General features: G+C 53.8%; 1 protein-coding gene across 2 annotated transcripts in view; it reads left to right on the top strand.

Annotated features, from left to right (window-relative positions):
- LHX6 (LIM homeobox 6) overlaps positions 1–3,296 on the top strand; it is a 24,721-nt gene extending 21,425 nt beyond the window's left edge. For both annotated transcript variants that reach the window (XM_040631839.1, XM_040631838.1), the window contains one exon: positions 1,148–3,296. In XM_040631839.1, coding sequence (XP_040487773.1) covers positions 1,148–1,227 — 80 coding nt within the window. In that variant the 3' untranslated portion in view covers positions 1,228–3,296. The remainder of the gene's footprint in view (positions 1–1,147) is intronic.
- Positions 3,297–18,068: the final 14,772 nt, after the last annotated feature.

Below are 18,068 nucleotides of genomic sequence, written 5' to 3'. Positions count from 1 at the left end.
CCAAGGTCGGGTGAGACGGTGTGGTGTGAGCTCTGGAGTCAGGCAGACTCCGAATCCCAGCTCTGCCCCCTTCTCACTGTGAGACCTGGGAACACACTCCACTTCTCTGAGCCTCCATTCCCACACCCACAAAATGGAGGTAACAGCGGTTGCCAACCCCAAAGGTTGTTGCTGGGAGTAAACGCACTAACGCTTGGGAAGCATTCAGCGCAGTGCGCGGCACCCAGAATGCGCTCCGTAGACGCTGGGTATTACAGTTATGCTTATGGAGGTCGTCAGCCCTGCGCTCCTCCAGCCTCTCCTCAGAGCAAGCAATCTGGGCAAGGAGCATTCCTGATCAGAACATGGAGCAGCCATACGGCCATGCCCACTGGATGTCCCTGGACCCCCTGATATGTTACTGTGACAAAGCACCTCCCATTGACCCGCCAGCCAGTAACCCTTGACCTGAGCTGCAGGGAGTCGGCTGTGTGGGGGGCAATGAGAAGTCGGTCCGGTGCTTCAGGTGGAAGAGGGCGAGGGAAAGGGGCAGGCGGTTCCTGATTGCCCACGGTGTGTCACCTGGCTGCCTTTCGGCTTTGTGAAGATCGAGTGAAGTGTTTGGCCCACTGCCCGGGGTGTAGTGAGCATTGGCGGCGACTGTCCTGGTGGCTCGTGGAGGCAGAGGCAATGTGTTACAACAAAGAGAGCTTAGTCTGGGGCGAGGCCTGGGTCCACCTCCTCCTAGCCGTGTGAACCCGGGCCTACTGATGTTCACCTCTCTGGGCCTCAGTGCCCTCCCTGTAAAATGGGCATAATGGTGGGACACCCTCACGGGGCTGACGTAAGTAAAGCACTTCACACGGGGCTGGGCGCCGGGCGCAGTGCCCCACAGACGTGTGCTGCTGCTCTCGGATCTCACTCAAGCCGCCCCATTCTGAGAGAGAGGTTTGGTCATCCCCGCTTTACAGATGAGGGAACAGGCTCAGAGAAGTGCGGTGAGCTGCCCAGGGTCTCACAGCAAGGAAGTGGCAGAGCTAGGATTTGAACCCAGATCCGGGCTCTGAGCGACCCTCATTCTCCATGCCTTCAAGGACCTCTGGGGAGGGGGGCCACCCGGTGCGACAGGCCCCCAACTCAGCCGCCTCCTGCGCCCTCCTCTCCGCAGGTCATCCTTTTTCAGTACTAACGCTGCCGGCCCTGGTGCATCTGTCCGCGGGCACCCCACCACTGCCCCGCAGCCGCTGAAAGCTGGGCTCCGAGCCACTGCCAGGGATCCACCTGCTCCACACCCACCCCTCACCCGCCGTCCCGACCGCCACCAGCCGGGCCCCCGGGCCTGGCCTTCCCTTCTCCTGCTGACAACCAGAACCTGCCAAGAGCACTGCGGGGTCCTCCTCTCGGAAGGCAGAGCTCCCTGAAATTTGGAATCAGGGTGAAAACAACGGCCTGTTTTTCCATTTAGACAGGAGTCATCTTCCACTTAAGCTGATTACAATAGCAAAAGGCCAAATCGAATCGTGCAACGCCAGCAGCCTTCTAATTTACAGGTTTTCTTCCCATATCGGCCTTTATTTACCACTTCCTCGCAACCATCTCTGAATTCTGAATAGCCGACAACCCCCAATGTTATCCACTCTGTTGCTTTTGTCTGGAAAACTCTACAGTGTTTGTGGGATGTCCCCAAAGGAAAGCTATGTTCTAATTTTATCATTTCCATCTGTCTGGTTATGTCAAGTTAATTCAGAGAGAGAAGAGACACTGACCAACCCTGAGAGGCCCAACAGGGCAGAGATGGAGGCCTGCCCAGACCAAGAGGCAGGGGGACAGGCAGGGGCTGGGGCGGGGGGGGTGGCTGAGACTCCCACTGGAGAAGGATGTGGCATGCTGGGCTGGGGGAGGTGTGTACAGGGGGAGACTCTGTTCCTACCTAGTTATCCAGCATATATACAGGAGACATGGCAGAGATGCTGTTGGATATGCATGACGGCATTTCTGAATGCTTGCGAGGGTTAGAATCGGAACCCTCGTTGGCTCCTTGGCGACTCCTGATAGGGTTGCTTGGGCCACGTCTCCCTTGGAGGGGCCGCTCCTGGGGGGAGCTGGAGGAACAGAGCCCAGGGAAATGGCAGTAAGAATGCTAATTCTGGACCCATCTCTGAGTAGAGAGGGGGTGCCTGCTGCCTAGGTGACTGTGCCAAGCCCAGGATTCCAGGGGGGCACTTGGGGGCTTCCCCACCAGGCCTGTGCGGAGCCAGCCCCACCCACTCAGGAGAGTGGAGGCCAGACACAGCTGTGCTCACATCCACCCTATTCTGCTGCAATTCTTCCACCCCAAACAAAAGGGCTTGGGCTGCACAAGACCATGATTTATGTTTTCAGGGGACGCCCATTTGTCCCAGGCTTATCCTGTAATTTCAGAATTACTTGGTGTCCTGATGCATTTCCCACTAGAGGCTGCTAGTAAGTATGTTCTAGCCCAGGTCCTCCCTCCTGCTTCGGTCAGCCTGATACATGGCTTTGGGAAGGAGACTCTAGGATGGGGAAAGCTCGGTCTGCTGTCCCTGCTTTCGCCTGTGGTCGACATCGCCGATTGATTGTATCACTCTCAGAGTCTGGATCAGGTTTCGGAATCCAAATGCTTGAAGTTGGCACTTAGAACGAAAACCTATATGCCTGTCTTGCTCTGGGACCTGGAGAAGGGCGAGGCACGGGTATAGCCCAAGAAGGGAACCTGCTTCCTTTCCCTTCCAAAGACAGTTCCAGGGGACTCAGGGCCAAGAGAAGGTAGCCCCAGAATGCGGCCAGCGCAGCTCGGTTCAGAGCTCACGCAGTGAAGGGCTTGTCCCGGACCCTGCGCAGGGTGCCGATGTTCACAAGAGGAGCTCGGGCCTGAGCCCTGGTGACTGGGGAGCTCTCGTGTTTCCTTTGATTGTTTGCTCCTGATGATCGAAGCCCCGAGCACAGCCATGTGGTAAGTGGCCAGCCGAACCCTGCCCAGGGTCGCCTAGTACCCGCTCTGCCTTGAGCCTTCCGCCAGGGTCTGTTCCTTGCGTGGATCACGTGGTTGTAGCATGTTGCCATTCAGACATGTCTCCACTAGCCTGTTAGAGCAGCCTGGGAACGCACAGGCCACCAAGACTATTTATTTAAATCCAAAACAGAGGGAGAAAACACACACACGGAAAAAAAATTGTAAGCACTTTTTTTTGTAAAACCAATGTCTGTTTTGTTACATACCTTTCATGTTGTGCTTTGTAAATGTCCTATTTGTGTAATAAATAAAGTTAATGCAAGTAGAAGTGCGGGCACTTAAATCCAGAACACGATGGGATTCCGTTTCTTTCCTGCTCTCTGCTGAAGGGCTCTGGCCCCTGGCACCCGAGGGTTCTGGGCCGCTACACAGTGCGGTCCCCCTTCCCGGACAATTGGTACTACTTCCCAGTTAGTCATCTGTGCGCTGCCAAGGCACGACGGTGAGTTTCTTCTCCAATCTGATCTTTGTAGGCAGGCAGGCTGGCTACTGTGCTCCTTGTCACTCTCGAGCAAACACTTTCCGCTGGGCCCCATGCTGGCTCTGCAGACTTGGAGAAGAGCCCAGCCCACCAGCCCTAGAGGAGCTCTCAGTCTGGCCAATGCTATAACAACAGAAGGATCCCTCCTACACGCTGTGGGGGCCAGAGAGCAGGACAGAATAGGTGCAAAAGAGGAGATATTGGGGGGCCAGGGAGGGGAAGCACGGGGAAGCCTGTTTGGAAGATGCAGGAGAATTTGGTCCGGGGAAGTAAAGGGGAATATGGGACGGGAAGCAGGGAGACAAGGAGACAAGCCTCCAGTTTTGACTCATACTGGGTCTCCTACTGGGCATCATTGGGTTCCAGAGCCACCACACAATCTGGGGAGTGAGAACATCTTTCTGCTCGTTGGCCACTTTTCTTTTAGCAGCAGAACTGTTGGTTCAAGCCAAAGCTCTCGATGAGGGGAGTGGAGTGGCCCTGCCTGGCCCTAAACAGAGTTGCTTATAAACCTCAGCTCAGGGTGTACATGGTCCTCACCCCTGCAGGGCCCTGTCTTTATTTTATTAGTTCTTTCATCCGCCATCCCCGGCCTCATCTCTGCCCTTCCCCTTTCCATTCTTCCAATCCACTTATCAAATATTGATTTAGATATATGTGTATCTTTCAAAAATTAGTTTAGTTTAATTGTGTGTGTGTGCTTCTTTACATGAGTGTGCCTTCTGTTTTCAAAGCACGGTTTGGAAACCCCTGTGGACCTCAACCCTATCATTCTACAGAGGTGACTGTTGCCCTGGAGGGGAGAGGTAACCCCCCAGGATCCCTCCATGGAGCAGCTGAGTGTGCTATGGCCACCCTCTGACTCCTAACTCTGCCTAGCATGCCAACTCTGCGTCACTGGTTTGAGGGCCACTTTCTTACCCCTGCAGACCTTGTCAGAGCCTTCGCAGTCCCGCCTTTTCCTGGCAGCTTTTGGTGAGCCAGGGACAAAGCATAGGGGGTGGGGGTGGGGTGGGCTGTGGGATCCAGCAGCCTCTATGGATGGACAGTTATGCAGAGATCCAGGATGCCTGTGGACCAAGTGTGGCCCTAGAACATGTCACCCCTTTCTTTTCTGGCTTTCAGCTGACATATGATCTTGGGGGTGATGTTGAGAAATACCTGGGAATTAAGAATGCATCCGGCAATGGCACCTGGGAATGCACATTGCTAGACCCCATTCCCATAGATTCTGGTTAGCATATCTAGGATGGGTTCCAGAAATATCTAATTCACAGGTGATTTTGATGCCGGTGAAATGAGGATCCCCTAAGAAATTGTCTCAGGAAAGTACACTTGAGGCCACTGAGTGCAGAAAGGCTTTATTCCCGAGTGAAAAGTCAGGGTCTGGAACGGCAGGCTGCCCCCAGGGCCAGCTGCAGCCAGCGGTGTAGAGGAAACCTCCGCCAGCTGCAGAGCTCACAGCTTGGGTCGGTGACCCACGATCTCGTCCCAGCCCTTGCGACACGTCCTGATGATCCACTCGTGCTCATCATCATCTGCAGGGGAAGAGGAAGAACTGGTCATGTCTAGTGTTTGCTGGGCCTTCTCTGTGCTGGGAGACCCGCACGTGGGGTCTTGGGGCGGCTGGGGTGCATTCTAGCACGGGGGTGTGGCCTGGGTGGCCAGGCTAGCTCTGTGCTGGCAAGGGACAGATCTTTCACTAAAAAACCTGAATCTTCCAGTTGCCTGCAAATGCCTGTTCTTGGGGAAATTGAACACAAAGGGGTTTACAGATGGTGGATATTGCTGATGGAGTCAGGCATGAGGTCATCTGGTCACTTTGAACTGGGCAGTCCCGACGCGCACCCAGAGAGCAGCTTGCTCTGGCATTTGCCTCGTCTGACACCCACAAAGGGCACCCCCAGAACAGCCAGTGCAGGCCTTGCCTGTAGTGCCAGGGGCCGGAGCCCTCAGGTCTTCTTCGTTTCCTTTCTGGGTTTTCCACTGTAGACCCTTCTAAGAACCCGTGGCTCCCCAGGGGGAGCTAGACACCTCCGTTGACTCTGGTCCTTTCAGGGGGAATAGAGAAGAACCGATGTTCCGGATGGCGCTATGTTTCTTGATCTCCCCTAATTTAACCCTCGTGAGCACTTGCAGGCAGCAATCCTGCCACTCGGCAGGTGAACACGCAGGCTCAGGGAGGTCAAGTTACCTGCCCACGGCCATAGGTTAGTACTCGGGAGAGCCCAGGATGGGAACCCAGGTTGGTCTGACTACAAAGCTTGTGCTACTTTTCAAACCTCAGAGAGAGGGAGTGAAACACAGTCTTTAATTCCCCCCACACCACAGTCATCTCTCTGGGGACTGACTTATTTTCCCCCATTCTCCCCCAAACCCACACCCAGCCCCTCCCCCAACCCTGACAGAGACCCACTTTAATGGTGGGAGATAGACCCCTAAAAATGCATGCAGCTCTGTAAAAAGTGTGCTGTTGTTTTGTGTGCGAATGTGGTTTTAATTCACCACCATAAATGGCATTGTGCCGTGAATTTCATTGTCTTACCTTTTTCACTCAACACTACATTTTCAAGATCTATTCTTGTTGCTAAATGTACATCTAGTTCTTTGCTTCTTACTGCTGCCTGATACTTTGTGGTGGCTCCCTTGTGACGTTTTACTGTCCGCCCTTCCCGGGGAGGACACTGAAGGGTGCCACCTTCCATTACCAGAAATACTGCCGGGGCAGACGTTGCTGGGCCCACCCGTTCGGGAAGTCGCGGGCAAACATCGCGAACATCGAGGAAGGGGGTCTCGGAGTCGTGCCCGCGCTTCATGAACCAAGACTCCCAGCTAAACCTGAGTTCTTTTCCTAGCACCATAGCTGTCCCTGCCTCATTCCTGCCTCATTCCTGCCTCACCTGCGTGTCAGGCCCTGAAGACAAAGAGAACAAGCCCAAACCCCTGCCCTCCAGCCATTCTCCTTAGGGCTACAGCCCTGGAGCGGCTTTTGTCTCCTCTTCTGACCTGCCTTCCGCCTAAGGGATGGGAGCATGGGACTACCTGTCTTCCTCGTCCTCCTCTTCCTCCTCGGGGACACATGGAGGTAGCCAGAGACCAAGGGCACCCCCTGAGAGCTCAAACATGGAGGGCCAGCCCAAATCCTACCCTCCCAATCAGATCCCTCTGCCCCCTTTGTCTTCTGGGAAAGCACCAGGCCCAGGATCAGAGACATGGAGGCTTCCTAGACAGCCTACTGTGTGCTCCGTGCTTTACAAACACCCGTCTCGTGGCGTCTTTGTGATAGCCCAGGACGGTGGCCCAGGACCCCCGTTTGAGACAGGTGAGGAGCCTTCCCTCAGCTTCACAGCCAGTGGAATTCAACCCAAGGCCCATCAGACTCCAAAGCCCGACTGCCGCCACCCCGGGGCTGACGTGACAAGGGTGCCGGAAGGCAAGGCTTGCCTCCACGGAGCTAGCTGCCTCTGTCTCCTCCCCACTATTCCTTTGTAGGTGACCTCCTGCCCTTGTGGACCGCCCTGGGCCCCCGGTGGGCCTCAGTCCTCCCAGGGAAGCTGCCGGGGGATCCACGCGTGGCTGTCAACCCCGGGGGCGGGGACAGCGGTGGCACACAAGGAGTTAAGCGCTGGTGAAGCCCACTTTTGCCACACCGCGAGCAGCCTGGTTGATAATTACAGTTCTGAAGTCTCCGGGCTATTCGAATCAGTGCAGCTGCAAGCTCTTCAGCGCTAACCCCTGAAACCAGACAAACTGGGTTTATTGTGCTAAACCAGCCCTCAGGCCCCTCCCTGATCGTTACAAATTGACAGCAATGGACTTAACAGCCTCTTCACTACCCCTCTCGCTCTCTACCTGGCGGCACAGCCTCCAATTTGAATCACAGATGCCTCCCGTCCTGGCAGCTGCTCACCAACCCTCCCTCCACCTCCTTTGCGCGGCGCCGAGGCTCCCCTGGCCCCGCCACGCCAGGGTGAGGCTGCCGAAGCACGTTTCATCAATATTTAAAATAGAATTAAACCTGCAGCTTTGATTAATGCCTCCCAGAACCCGGGAGCTGTGATTACTATTTTGCAAATTGCAATTGTTGGAATATGTTAATATGATTGTCTGAGAACATCTTCACCTTCTCAGATAATTTCCCCCCTTTTTGGCAGGAGGGGAGGGGGAGAGGAAGGGGGGAAAAGATGGGGAAAAAAAAACACCCCGCAAACTCTTTAATCAATTGTAAATTATTACCCTGGGCACAATTGCCGGTGGTTCCGAGGGGAAGGGAGGGAGACTTCTGGTTTGGTGCATTTATCTTGAAAAGTTTTGGCCTCGTTGGTCCATAATTCCACTCTGGGACGCTATCCTTAGGGAATAATCTATTTGTCTCAGTTATTATTTAGAATCAAGGAAACTGAAATGTTCTATGTTTCTAAAACAAGAGAATGATTACTTTGTTGTGTATTCGTTTAACAACTAATTTCTAAACGGGGACTGTGGGCCAGGTATTGGGCTAAGTTTGGCGGCACCATGGGGTGGGGTGGGGGGGCGCTGTGATTTAGCAGGTCTTGAAAAAGTCGGGTTATGAAGTCTGTATAGCAACATAGAGATGCTTTTGATAGGATAAAAAGGTGGGAAGAGGCAAGAAACAAAATTACACAGTATAATCTGTAAAAACCGCGCACGGGAGAAAAAATTAACACATTGAATGTGAATAATAGGCATCTCTGAGCAGTGGGACGTGAGAGGTTCTTCTGTTTTGGGTATTCCCCAAATCTTCTTAATGTATATTGGCAGTCGAAAAAAATAAGAAACGATTGTCTGTTTTCCTACCGTCCAACTTAATGCCTTGCTAATTTCATGCACTTTGGTAGTTGAAAGAAATATTTCTAGGTTCCTAGAAACACCAATGGGGGTTCTTGAATTTCTACAAAGTAAAAGAGCCGGCTCTTAAAGTATTGGTAGAAATGGGAGAATAGACAAATTTCCTGAGCGGAAGAATTCCGCTGCACAGTGAGTGACTTCCGCCCCACCAGGACAGTATAGAAGGGAGCGAAAAACAACAGAAAGTAGCTTTAGCTTGCCTTGATCGCCATCAGCAAACTTCCCCTGAGCACCTATTCCTTGGTGTCCAGGTCACAGATCAAATATCACTTCCTCAGGGACCCCAGTCTGCCTGTGACCCCCCCTTCACTGTCTCTTCTTCATAACACAGGCTTCTCTCTGTAATTGTCTTGTTTATTTGTATGTTGTCGGTCTCCCCCATCCACACAAGGAGCCCCGTCCGCTTGATCAGCGGTGTCGCCGGTGCTGAGATAAGTGACTGGTGTTGGAAGTGGTTGGTCCATATCTGTTCAGTGAGTGAAGGAATGAATGGACAGGCCCCGCGCTCAGTACTGGGGATGGGGCGGGGGACCGAGGAGACTGAGACCCCCAGCAGGCGGTGTTGTCCAAAGGCTTGACTCAGACACGCTCCAGGTTCAGGTCTGTCTGCCTTTGGGGCAGAAAGATTTCTATATTCTGGTCTGAAGCTTAAGGAGGGACCTCACTGCCCCGTGCAGCTCCCTCCCCCCACCACATCACCCCCCAGGAATCTCACCAATCACTAGGCGAACTGGTCTTCTTATAGAGAAAAGGAACTTCCGGTGAGAGAGACCCAAATCTGACCATGGACCTCCCTGCTGAGAAGCCTTGCCTGGAAAGTCTCCCCACTCCTTCACCTGGACTTCAAGGCCCTCCATCCGGGTCTTCCTGCTCTCCAGACTGCCTCCCTCCCTGGCTCGCCCGCCTCACCCTGTAAAATGCAGCTACCCTGCTGTATGGTAGTCACTCATATGTAAAAGTGCAGAAAGGCCTAGATGAGAGTACAACAATTGCAGTGTAGTTTAAACATGTATAATTAACAAATGCTTTTAACATAAACACCCAAAGGCAATATAAACGTCTTATTCCAGGATTTCTTTCAAGGTGGTGTTAAGCGCGTGGTGAGCTAAGGGCCGTGGGCTCAGGAAAGGGGTGTGACGTTGGAGTTGTCTGGTGAACGTGGCTTTCCCTTCGCTGCTGCCACACTCCAAACTTGAGGCCACTGGAAAATGTGGGCAACTAGGCCCAGGGCCCTCCTGGCTGTCCTCCACCCCCATGGGCCCTGCCTGGATGGCATCTTCCCTGACTCACGCCGAGGTCACCGTCACCCCCACCAGCCTGGGGCAGTTGGGCCCAATGCACTCCTGGTCCTCAGAGCCTAAAGCAGATCTGGCACTTAAAACGTCTTTAATGAATATCTGGTGAATGAAAGAATAAAGAAATGTAAAGTTGGGGCCATAAAAGCAACAGGCCTACCCTGTGGGATTTGGACAAAGGGGGAAGAATTTCTTCCCCGCCCTCAGCAAATGGAGCTCCTGAGGGGGCAGAGCAGATATGCCAAGTGCAGGGCCAAGGCTGCTGTTTCCTTTTTTGTTTTTTGAGGCCACAGATAGAGCAGCTCCACCGCACAGAACCGGTGGGTCGGTGGGTCATATGGGCTCATTCTGGGGCACCAAGCACACTCAGGATGCTCAAAGCCCCGGCTGGCCTGGGGCCTGCCTCACAGTAAAGGAGGGGGCGGGGAAGGGCAGGCCTAGGCAGGCCACTAGCAGGGTCACTGATGGTGTCATTAGTGCAATCCCTGGGTCAGTGCAGTGCAGGGGGAAGAAGAGATCCTGAAAATCTCCCAACAGATGCAGGGCACTCCGAGCTCCCAGATGGTTGGCAGGGAGGCAGCGGAAAGGCGGCCAAGGGCACGGGCCCTGGAGTTTGGCGGCCACCAGCTCGGAGACCTCGGGCAGGTGGGTCTCATTCCCTCATCTACGAAGTGCCTGCTGGTTCGAGCGAGGTCATTCCTGAAAAGTGCTTAGCACAATGCCTTGTACACAGAAAATGCCAAAAACCAAAAGAAAGCCCGAGCTTGTCTTCCCACGGTGAGACTCCAGGGTGCGCGTGACAGTACAGCATAGACCGGAAGGAGTTCTGGGTCCCAGTGCTGAGCCCTGGCGCCAACTTGCTGGTGGATCTCGGACAAGCCACTCTCCCTCTCTGAGCTGGGCTCCTTGCTGCACGGGGGGTGGGAGTGGGGGTTCACCAGACCCCCTGCAGAGCCACGATGAACAACACCCGGTGGGCACCCAGGAAGTTGGAGCTATGATCACCACGTTGATGGGTCTTTAATTCCCTAACTGGTAGGCATCCAAGAGAGTGTTCTTAAGGAACTCAGAGCACCCTGGGACTTCTCCGTTCCTGTGGGGAGGAGGGAGGACCATGGGAGGAAGCGGTCTTTACACAAGGATCAGCATCATAAGGATCAAGGACCACAGCTCAGCTAATGATTTTTGTTCAAAGCGAGGTGGGCAGGCTTGGGCAGGTGAGCCCAGAGAGGGCGAATGGGCGGATTCGGGTTATCAGGCACCCACAAGCTGGATTCTGCAGCCTCTTAGCAAGCCTTTGAGCCGAGCACACCTGCGGTCACCCCTGCTATGCAGCTCCCTCCCACTGGGACAGGGAGGGAACCAAGATGAAACCAGGCATCTTAGCCTCAGGAGAGGGGAAGAGGCTCACACTGGCAGTGCACCTGGCAGGTGCCTGGTTCTGTGGAGAGAAGGTCATGTCTGTCCTCTCCTCGGTGAGTGACACGGGTCGTCCCCATTTAAGGCAAGAAACCGGGGCTTGAAGGCAGACACGGTTTGGCCCACTTCATCTGCCAGGGCAGAGGGGCTGGGCTTATAGTGCTGGTGCAAAAGCCACACTCACACTGTGTGCGCACGGCCACAAATGGGCGTGTTTCCATCCAGTCGGGTGAACGTGCGTGAGAACCTCCCTAAGTGTGCGTACGCGGGAACAGGTGTGTGCTGGGAGTGTGCAAGTGCCCAGCGTGTGTGTGGCACCCAGTGTGACAGTGTGTGAGGCCCTGAAGTCCGATCGAGGGGGCACCTCTGTCCCTCAGGGACAGCCCGGCGCTCACCCATGACACCAGGCCAGACCAGGCTCTGTCATGAGGGCTCCCCTCTTTTCCCGGGGTCAAGACCGACTCTCACACGGCTCCTGTGCGACCTGAGGGTCCAGGCAGGGATGGGAGGTGCCTGGTAAATGCGGCGCCCCAGCCCGTGGGTAGTGCCATCCTCAAAGCCCAGCCCCACCCTCTGTGCAAACGCAGGACTGTGCGAGCTTGCGCAGAGCCCGTGCCTGCCGCGGGGGCCCCTCACCTCCTCTTCACAACTCCTGACAAGCAGCAGGCTTTGAACTTTGCTGGCAGGGCTGGTGGCCAGAGGCCAAGGCCATGGCATGGCCAATATTGACTAAGGGATCGTTGCCCAGGCATAGCCCGCCATGGGGCAGGAGGGAAGCCTTGGGGCTGCTCTTGATTTTCTCTGTAAAGGAGCATTTTCTGGACTGGGTGGGTGGAGGGCTCAGGGTTGGGCGGGGGGGAGGTGGATTAAGCCAGGCTAGAGGTGCAGGGCTCAGCACTCACAGTTTTTCAAAGCCTGTTCAAATGTGAGAGGTCTGGGGATATCAAACCAATCTTCGGTATTTCTAAAATACAGAAAGGGAAACTGCAAGAACGGAAATGAACAGATGTTACAATTAATGCATTCAGACTTAATTATTACATTAAGAAATCCAAACAATGTTATTACACTTGAAATCAGTTTGTAGGCTTGCTTTCCTCATTTTGCAAGAATTCTCCAGTATGCATACGGCTCTCTAGAAGTCTCAGCCCGACTGGTAGTCCAACAATTTACCAACAAAATGTGAAAAATCCTTTCAAAGTTATAATGGCAAAAAATATATATATTTAATGTGGGAGTGTGGTATGTTTTGTTTTAATATGTTGAAACAACTGGGGTGAGGCCTCCAAAGTCAGACTTAGGACTGGATTTGGGCTGTGCCTGGAAGCGGTGAGTCGGAGCGGGAGGATGGCCACCTAGGGTTAGGGAGCACTTGCACGTGATCTCACACACTCCTCATCAACATCTGTCGTATGCACAGCTGGCATTGTCTCAGGTAGGAGTTTTGGGTGCTCTGGTCAGTTGGTGGAGGGAAAGTGCTCTGGTCAGTTGGTGGAGGGAAAGTGCCCCGAGTCATAATGCCCCTTGGGAATCTCTTAGGAAGGCCCCGTACTGAGGACGGACGGACGTAGCAGTTAGTGCTAAGCAGTTGGTATTCTGACACCGTTGAGACACAGTCATTTCTGCTGTTGAAGTCCAGATGCACAGCTGGCTTGTTAAAAAAGACATATCCCTAAATACCAGAATCATCCTGAGTGTGGCAAGGCGCTCCTCCAACAGGAGGCACGCAGGGCCAGAGACCTACGGATTCACGTCTCCCCACACCCCATCGGGAGCCAGTGGAGGAAAGGTGCCAAAGAGCTTCCATTCCTATTCTTCTTGCTCCCCCACTTCTGCTTTTCAAGCACCCATAGTGGAATCTGTGTTCACGACACATGTTCATCACGTCTAGCCGCCGTACGCAGGCAGCTCAGGGAAGCAACGTGCCAAGGCCAAGGTCACTCAGTTGGCCCGGGCCCCACAGCCTTTGCTCTGACCATTGCTCCCTTCTGCCCCTGCTCTCCAGCTGTGTGTGGACATGGGCTGAAGGGGACAGGCCTGGCAGTTGGGACCTCTGTCCTCCAGTCAGCAGATGCTGAAGGCTGAATTAAGGCTTTGGCAGCGGGGCCGGCCAGGAGGGGTGTTAGGATGTTAAGAATCTACAGAACGCCTGGCAGACTAGAGCTCAAGCCTCCTAGGAGTCTTGCGAATTCACTGCTAGCACCCCCATTTCATAGATGAGGGTCCTGAGGCTCAGAGAGGTGAGGTCATCTGCCCAAGCGCACCCAGCCAGTGAGTGGGCACGGGGGCAGGCCCAAGTCTATCTCCAGACCTGCAGCCCTCAGCCACTACATGCTTCCCTGGAAAACCTCTCTGTAACTGTCATGCCTTTAGTCATCGCTGTCTGAAGGACAGCATTCAAGGCTCTCTCTGCCCCACACTGGGTCCCTGGGCCTTAAACGCCCAGCTTGGCTGTATTCCTACATGCCTGTCGAAGCTCAGTCTGTCCATCCCTGCTGAAAGGAGACACCCCTTTGACCCTTCCTCCATCCCCCAACACAAGACCTAGTCTCAGGCGCTCCATCGTGGGGGCCCTATGTCCCTGCATCTCTCTGTGCTTTGTTCCTTCCCTTCCATCAGCGAAATCCACCTCTCATCCTTTAAGGCCTCGCCAAACACCCCCTTTTTCAGGACAGCATCACAGCTACACCTGGGGCACAGTCAGGCTCTTCTCGCCGCTCCCCCAGCACACAGTGCTTCTGGCTTCTGGCTTCTGGCACCAACAAAGCATGGGCACTCCCGGTGTTTTGGAGAAAGAATCTCATATGTGATATTTCAAGTTAAACATTAACATAGACATCATAGGAATTTGGAATTATGCTGGACTTCTTTCCACATACTTATTTTTAGGGTTGACGTTCATTTCAGAACGATGTTTGCGGGGTAGAAGGTTCACTACAGTGTTTTGTACAATTAGACTCCCTGCAGGCCCCACGCTTCTGTCCAGGGAGCGCCCATCCCAGATCCGGTGACTGGGTATGTATCTGCTTCCCCCAGAGCATGCTGGTCGAAAGGGGTGGATGCAGAGTCTGGGCCCCCAGGGAGACCCTGGTGAAGATCTGTGTCTGGGCGGTGGGGATGGTCTTAGAGGTGTTGGGCTCTAGGTGGATAAGAATGATGACAATGAGGAACAATGCCAAGGGCTGGACAGAGAGATGGCCTGCAGCCCAGTCTTGGAGTCCCCATCAGAAGCAGGTGGGTGGACGGCAGAGGACAGGTTGCCGCTGTGCCGCTGGCTCCTCCCTTTGGGGCATGGAATGAAGGAGGCCCTCCTTCAAAGATTCCCCCAGGATGTAAGTAATCACGATTGGGATCCCTGCCGTCGTTCTTGTACTTGAAGCTCCTCGTGGGCCAGACACTGCTTTTGCTCTACCCTCTGTGTCACCTCGCTAACGCTCACCACAACCCCGTAAGGAAGGTCCTATTCTCCACCCCCTGCCCCCCGACTTTTCAGGTGAGGAGACCGACGTTCAGAGACACTGAGAGACTAGCCCTAGATCACACAGACAGCACATGGCAGAGCTGGGGGCTGACGGGGCCTGTTCCAAAGCCCCACTTGGAAACCTGCCTCCCTCTCCAGGAGGCCGAGCAGGACTTTCAGCCAACTGCCTCGAGTTCCAGAGTTTGGGCTGAGGTAGAGACGCAGAGCTCCTGCCCCCTGGGCTCCGGCCTTGCATTCCCTTCTATTCAAGGAGACAAAACAAGCCCTGACTTTGGCCAGCCTGGGGTCGACTCCGACTCCGACTCTGTGACCGAAGGGGAAGTTGTGTCCTTTGGATGCCTCCAGGAGGCTGCCGTGGGGGTGGGGACTTATTGTTACCAGAATCTGATGGCACTCTGCGGGAGGGGAATTTCCAGGGCTCTTGGAATTGGGGTGGGGGAGAGAGGGAGCAATGGGTGATTCTGGCAGGTCAGGGAGAGGCAGTAAGCCCGGCGGGGTGTTTTTCCTACAAGACCTGGACAGGGGACTGATTCCGCCCTCTGTAGGCAAACTTCTGTGGGCGGGTTCCAGTGTCTTCCTCTGGGGAGAAGTTCGATAGCTTTGCCCAGCTTCTCGGAGAGTTTCAGGATTCAGAAAAGGCCACAGCCTCTCTGAGTTCAGAGCGTGGTCTCTGGTGTCAGAGAGGCCTGGGTTCAAATCCCGATGCCTCCCTTTCCTGGCTGCACCCGTCTGTGAGCCTCAGTTTCCCCAGCGACCAAGCAGAGGTGACGATACACCCCTCAAAAGACCGGGAGGTGGTGAGTCCCTGGCGCAGCAGGGGCCTCCAGTGCTTGTCGTCATCTTCCCTTCCCACCCTTTCTGCTTCAGGCAGATGCCCAAGTCTGCTGGCGGGGTGTGTGGTCGCGCAGGCATTTTCCTTGGCAGTCACAAGTGTGATATTATCCCTCCACAGAGCCTTCATTACGGCGCTGCTAACAATACCCCAGATAAGGCAGGGAGGGCCCTGCGTGCCAGCCTCCAGGTGATTATCACATTTGGGCAAATTGCCTTTTGTGTCACGGCGAGATGCCGGCGGGAGGGCCCGGGCAGGGGACTCGCTGGGCCATTTTGCCAAAACCGCGAGGGAGGCCTTGCGGCGAGGCAGCCCGGGTTCGCTGGGGAAGGAGGCCCGGCTGGCGGTGGGGGCCGGTCCTGCCCGACACGACCACGCGCGGGCTGTGCGGGGCCTCGGGTTTTTCACCTGTCAGAGGAAGGCCTCAAAATTCCAGGAGTCTTGGTCTGTCGGGGGCACTGGGAGTCTTGTTCTTTGGCCAGTTTTGGAGCAAAAATGTGGGGAAGTCTCTCGGGAAAAAGAACCACCACTGCAATCTTCGAAGGAGGGTCCTCCCCCCCTTCCCCGGCTCTTTCCCTTCTTTCACGAGTAAACTCCAGAACCCGCTTGAAGGCCGTCCTCAGCTTTCAGTCAGCGAGACCCAGGGCCCAGTTCCAGGTCTGCCGCTTATGACCTGTGTGACTTTGGGCAACGCATTTCACCTCACCTCAGTTTCATCATCTGTGAAGTGGGGATAATGAAGACTGCCGCTTCCCAGGGTGACCGTGAGGATGAGATGAAGTGAAATAAAATAAAATAAACTATGCGACATGCTCAGACCAGGGTCTGTAACATAGGAAGCACTCAGTAAATGCTGCTTGTTTTTTTTTTTTTAAAGATTTTATTTATTTATTTGACAGAGAGAGAGACAGCCAGCGAGAGAGGGAACACAAGCAGGGGGAGTGGGAGAGGAAGAAGCAGGCTCATAGCGGAGGAGCCTGATGTGGGGCTCAATCCCAGAACGCCGGGATCACGCCCTGAGCCGAAGGCAGACGCTTAACGAACGACTGTGCCACCCAGGCGCCCCAATGCTGCTTGTTTTTATTATCCTGCTTTTTCCTCCGAAATAAAACAGTGTCCCTTTGTATAGCGATCGGTCCATTCCTGGACTGCCATTTTAGTAGCAGCCTCAAGTTTATCATAAGAAGACACCCTGTATTATTTACTCAGTTACCCCTGTTGCACATTCGGGATGTTTCCAGCTTTCACCTGTGCAATAATGCCAGAGAGCCTCAGACGACCAAGTGGTCTTTCATTTCTAGGTGTTCACTATGCAACTTTCCTAAACTTGGGCGGGAAGCAGATCGGCAACGTTTGGAAGCTCTCTGTCCTCTCTGGACAGAATGACCTTGGAGCTGGTCCGGCCAAGTGGAAAGAAGGGGAAAAACCTCTAGAGGCAGATACGCCTGAGTGTGAATCCCAGTTCCTGCCGTTTCCTGGGGGAGATTCCTCAGCCTTAGTTCTGCCTGCGTCTCAGTTTCCTCATTTGTCAAGCAGGGATCGCGGGAACACTCCCCACCCTCTTAGTTGGGTGTCCGGTGTCTGGGAAATGCTCAGTCAAGGTCAGCTCTCACCTTGGTGCGAGGGGGGAAGCCAGCCCGCACCTGCCAAAGCCTCCGAAACACACGGACCACGTCTCTTTCTGGACCCCCATTCATATTCCTCCCCCGCCATTGTCCATTTAACTGAGCATACATTCAAATGAGGCTGGTGATCTTGATTTTAAATTCTGTCTGGAACCCAGAGGTTCAAACGCAAAGGGGCCCTCTCTGCAAATAATCACTGGTATGTGATATTTTTAAGAAGCCCAAGCCATTGTTTCTGATTGAAGGAAAGTTGGTGCTATTTTGAAGAGCAGCACGATTAAGCGGTGGCGTTATCTCTTTAACCATTGGGAATTATACGCTGTTTGAAAGATTTGTGAGCTCTAGGACATTTGCCAGATGTGCTTGATTCGACATTTCAGACAACAAAGGGGATAATGTTGGCGGGAATCTTGACGGCATTTCTGATGATCAGGATATTCTTTGAGGATGGTACTGAGACCTTTCGGGGAAGAATTTCAGCTTTTACATAAACTAATTTGGGATGCTCACTCTCTGTCTTCCACAAAGCAAATTTAGTTCATTGTTAGTTGTATATGTTAAAATGGTTACGAGGGTTTTTTCCTTTGAATATTAATAATGTGCCTTTCATCTGAGACACTCGCATGGGGTGTCATTAATTGCAGGGAGGGAGTAAGGATTAGTGGTGCAGTTATTTTGCAAATGATTCCTACCAGTAACGTTGAGGCAAGCAACGGCTACATGAAGAGACACACGTACAAACTGCTAACACAGCCCTGGCGGATCCTTCCTGAGCAGAATGAGAGGGATGGGTAGGAGGCTAAGGGTTAATCTCCCAATTTCCCACCATATTAAAGGTAATTATCTCTAATATCTTCGAAAGCGTCCTTATTGGCCCACAGTATGTAAAGGACCCTTTATCAAATAAGGTAGCATCTCATTTTGGGGACTGCGGTGTTTTTGTCTTAAGACTCTAAAATGGGCCTTTTCATCCATTTGGGCATAACACTGAGCTCCCGCGGGGCGCAGGACCTGTGCTCCGTGGAGGACCCACCATGAATGAGGCATGGCTCT

The sequence above is a fragment of the Ursus maritimus genome, unplaced genomic scaffold (genome assembly GCF_017311325.1).
Source record: "Ursus maritimus isolate PB19 unplaced genomic scaffold, ASM1731132v1 scaffold_17, whole genome shotgun sequence".
Taxonomy (NCBI): Eukaryota; Metazoa; Chordata; class Mammalia; order Carnivora; family Ursidae; genus Ursus; species Ursus maritimus.
The sequence above is the reverse complement of the archived record's forward strand: the minus strand, read 5'-3'. Positions and strand labels throughout refer to the sequence as shown.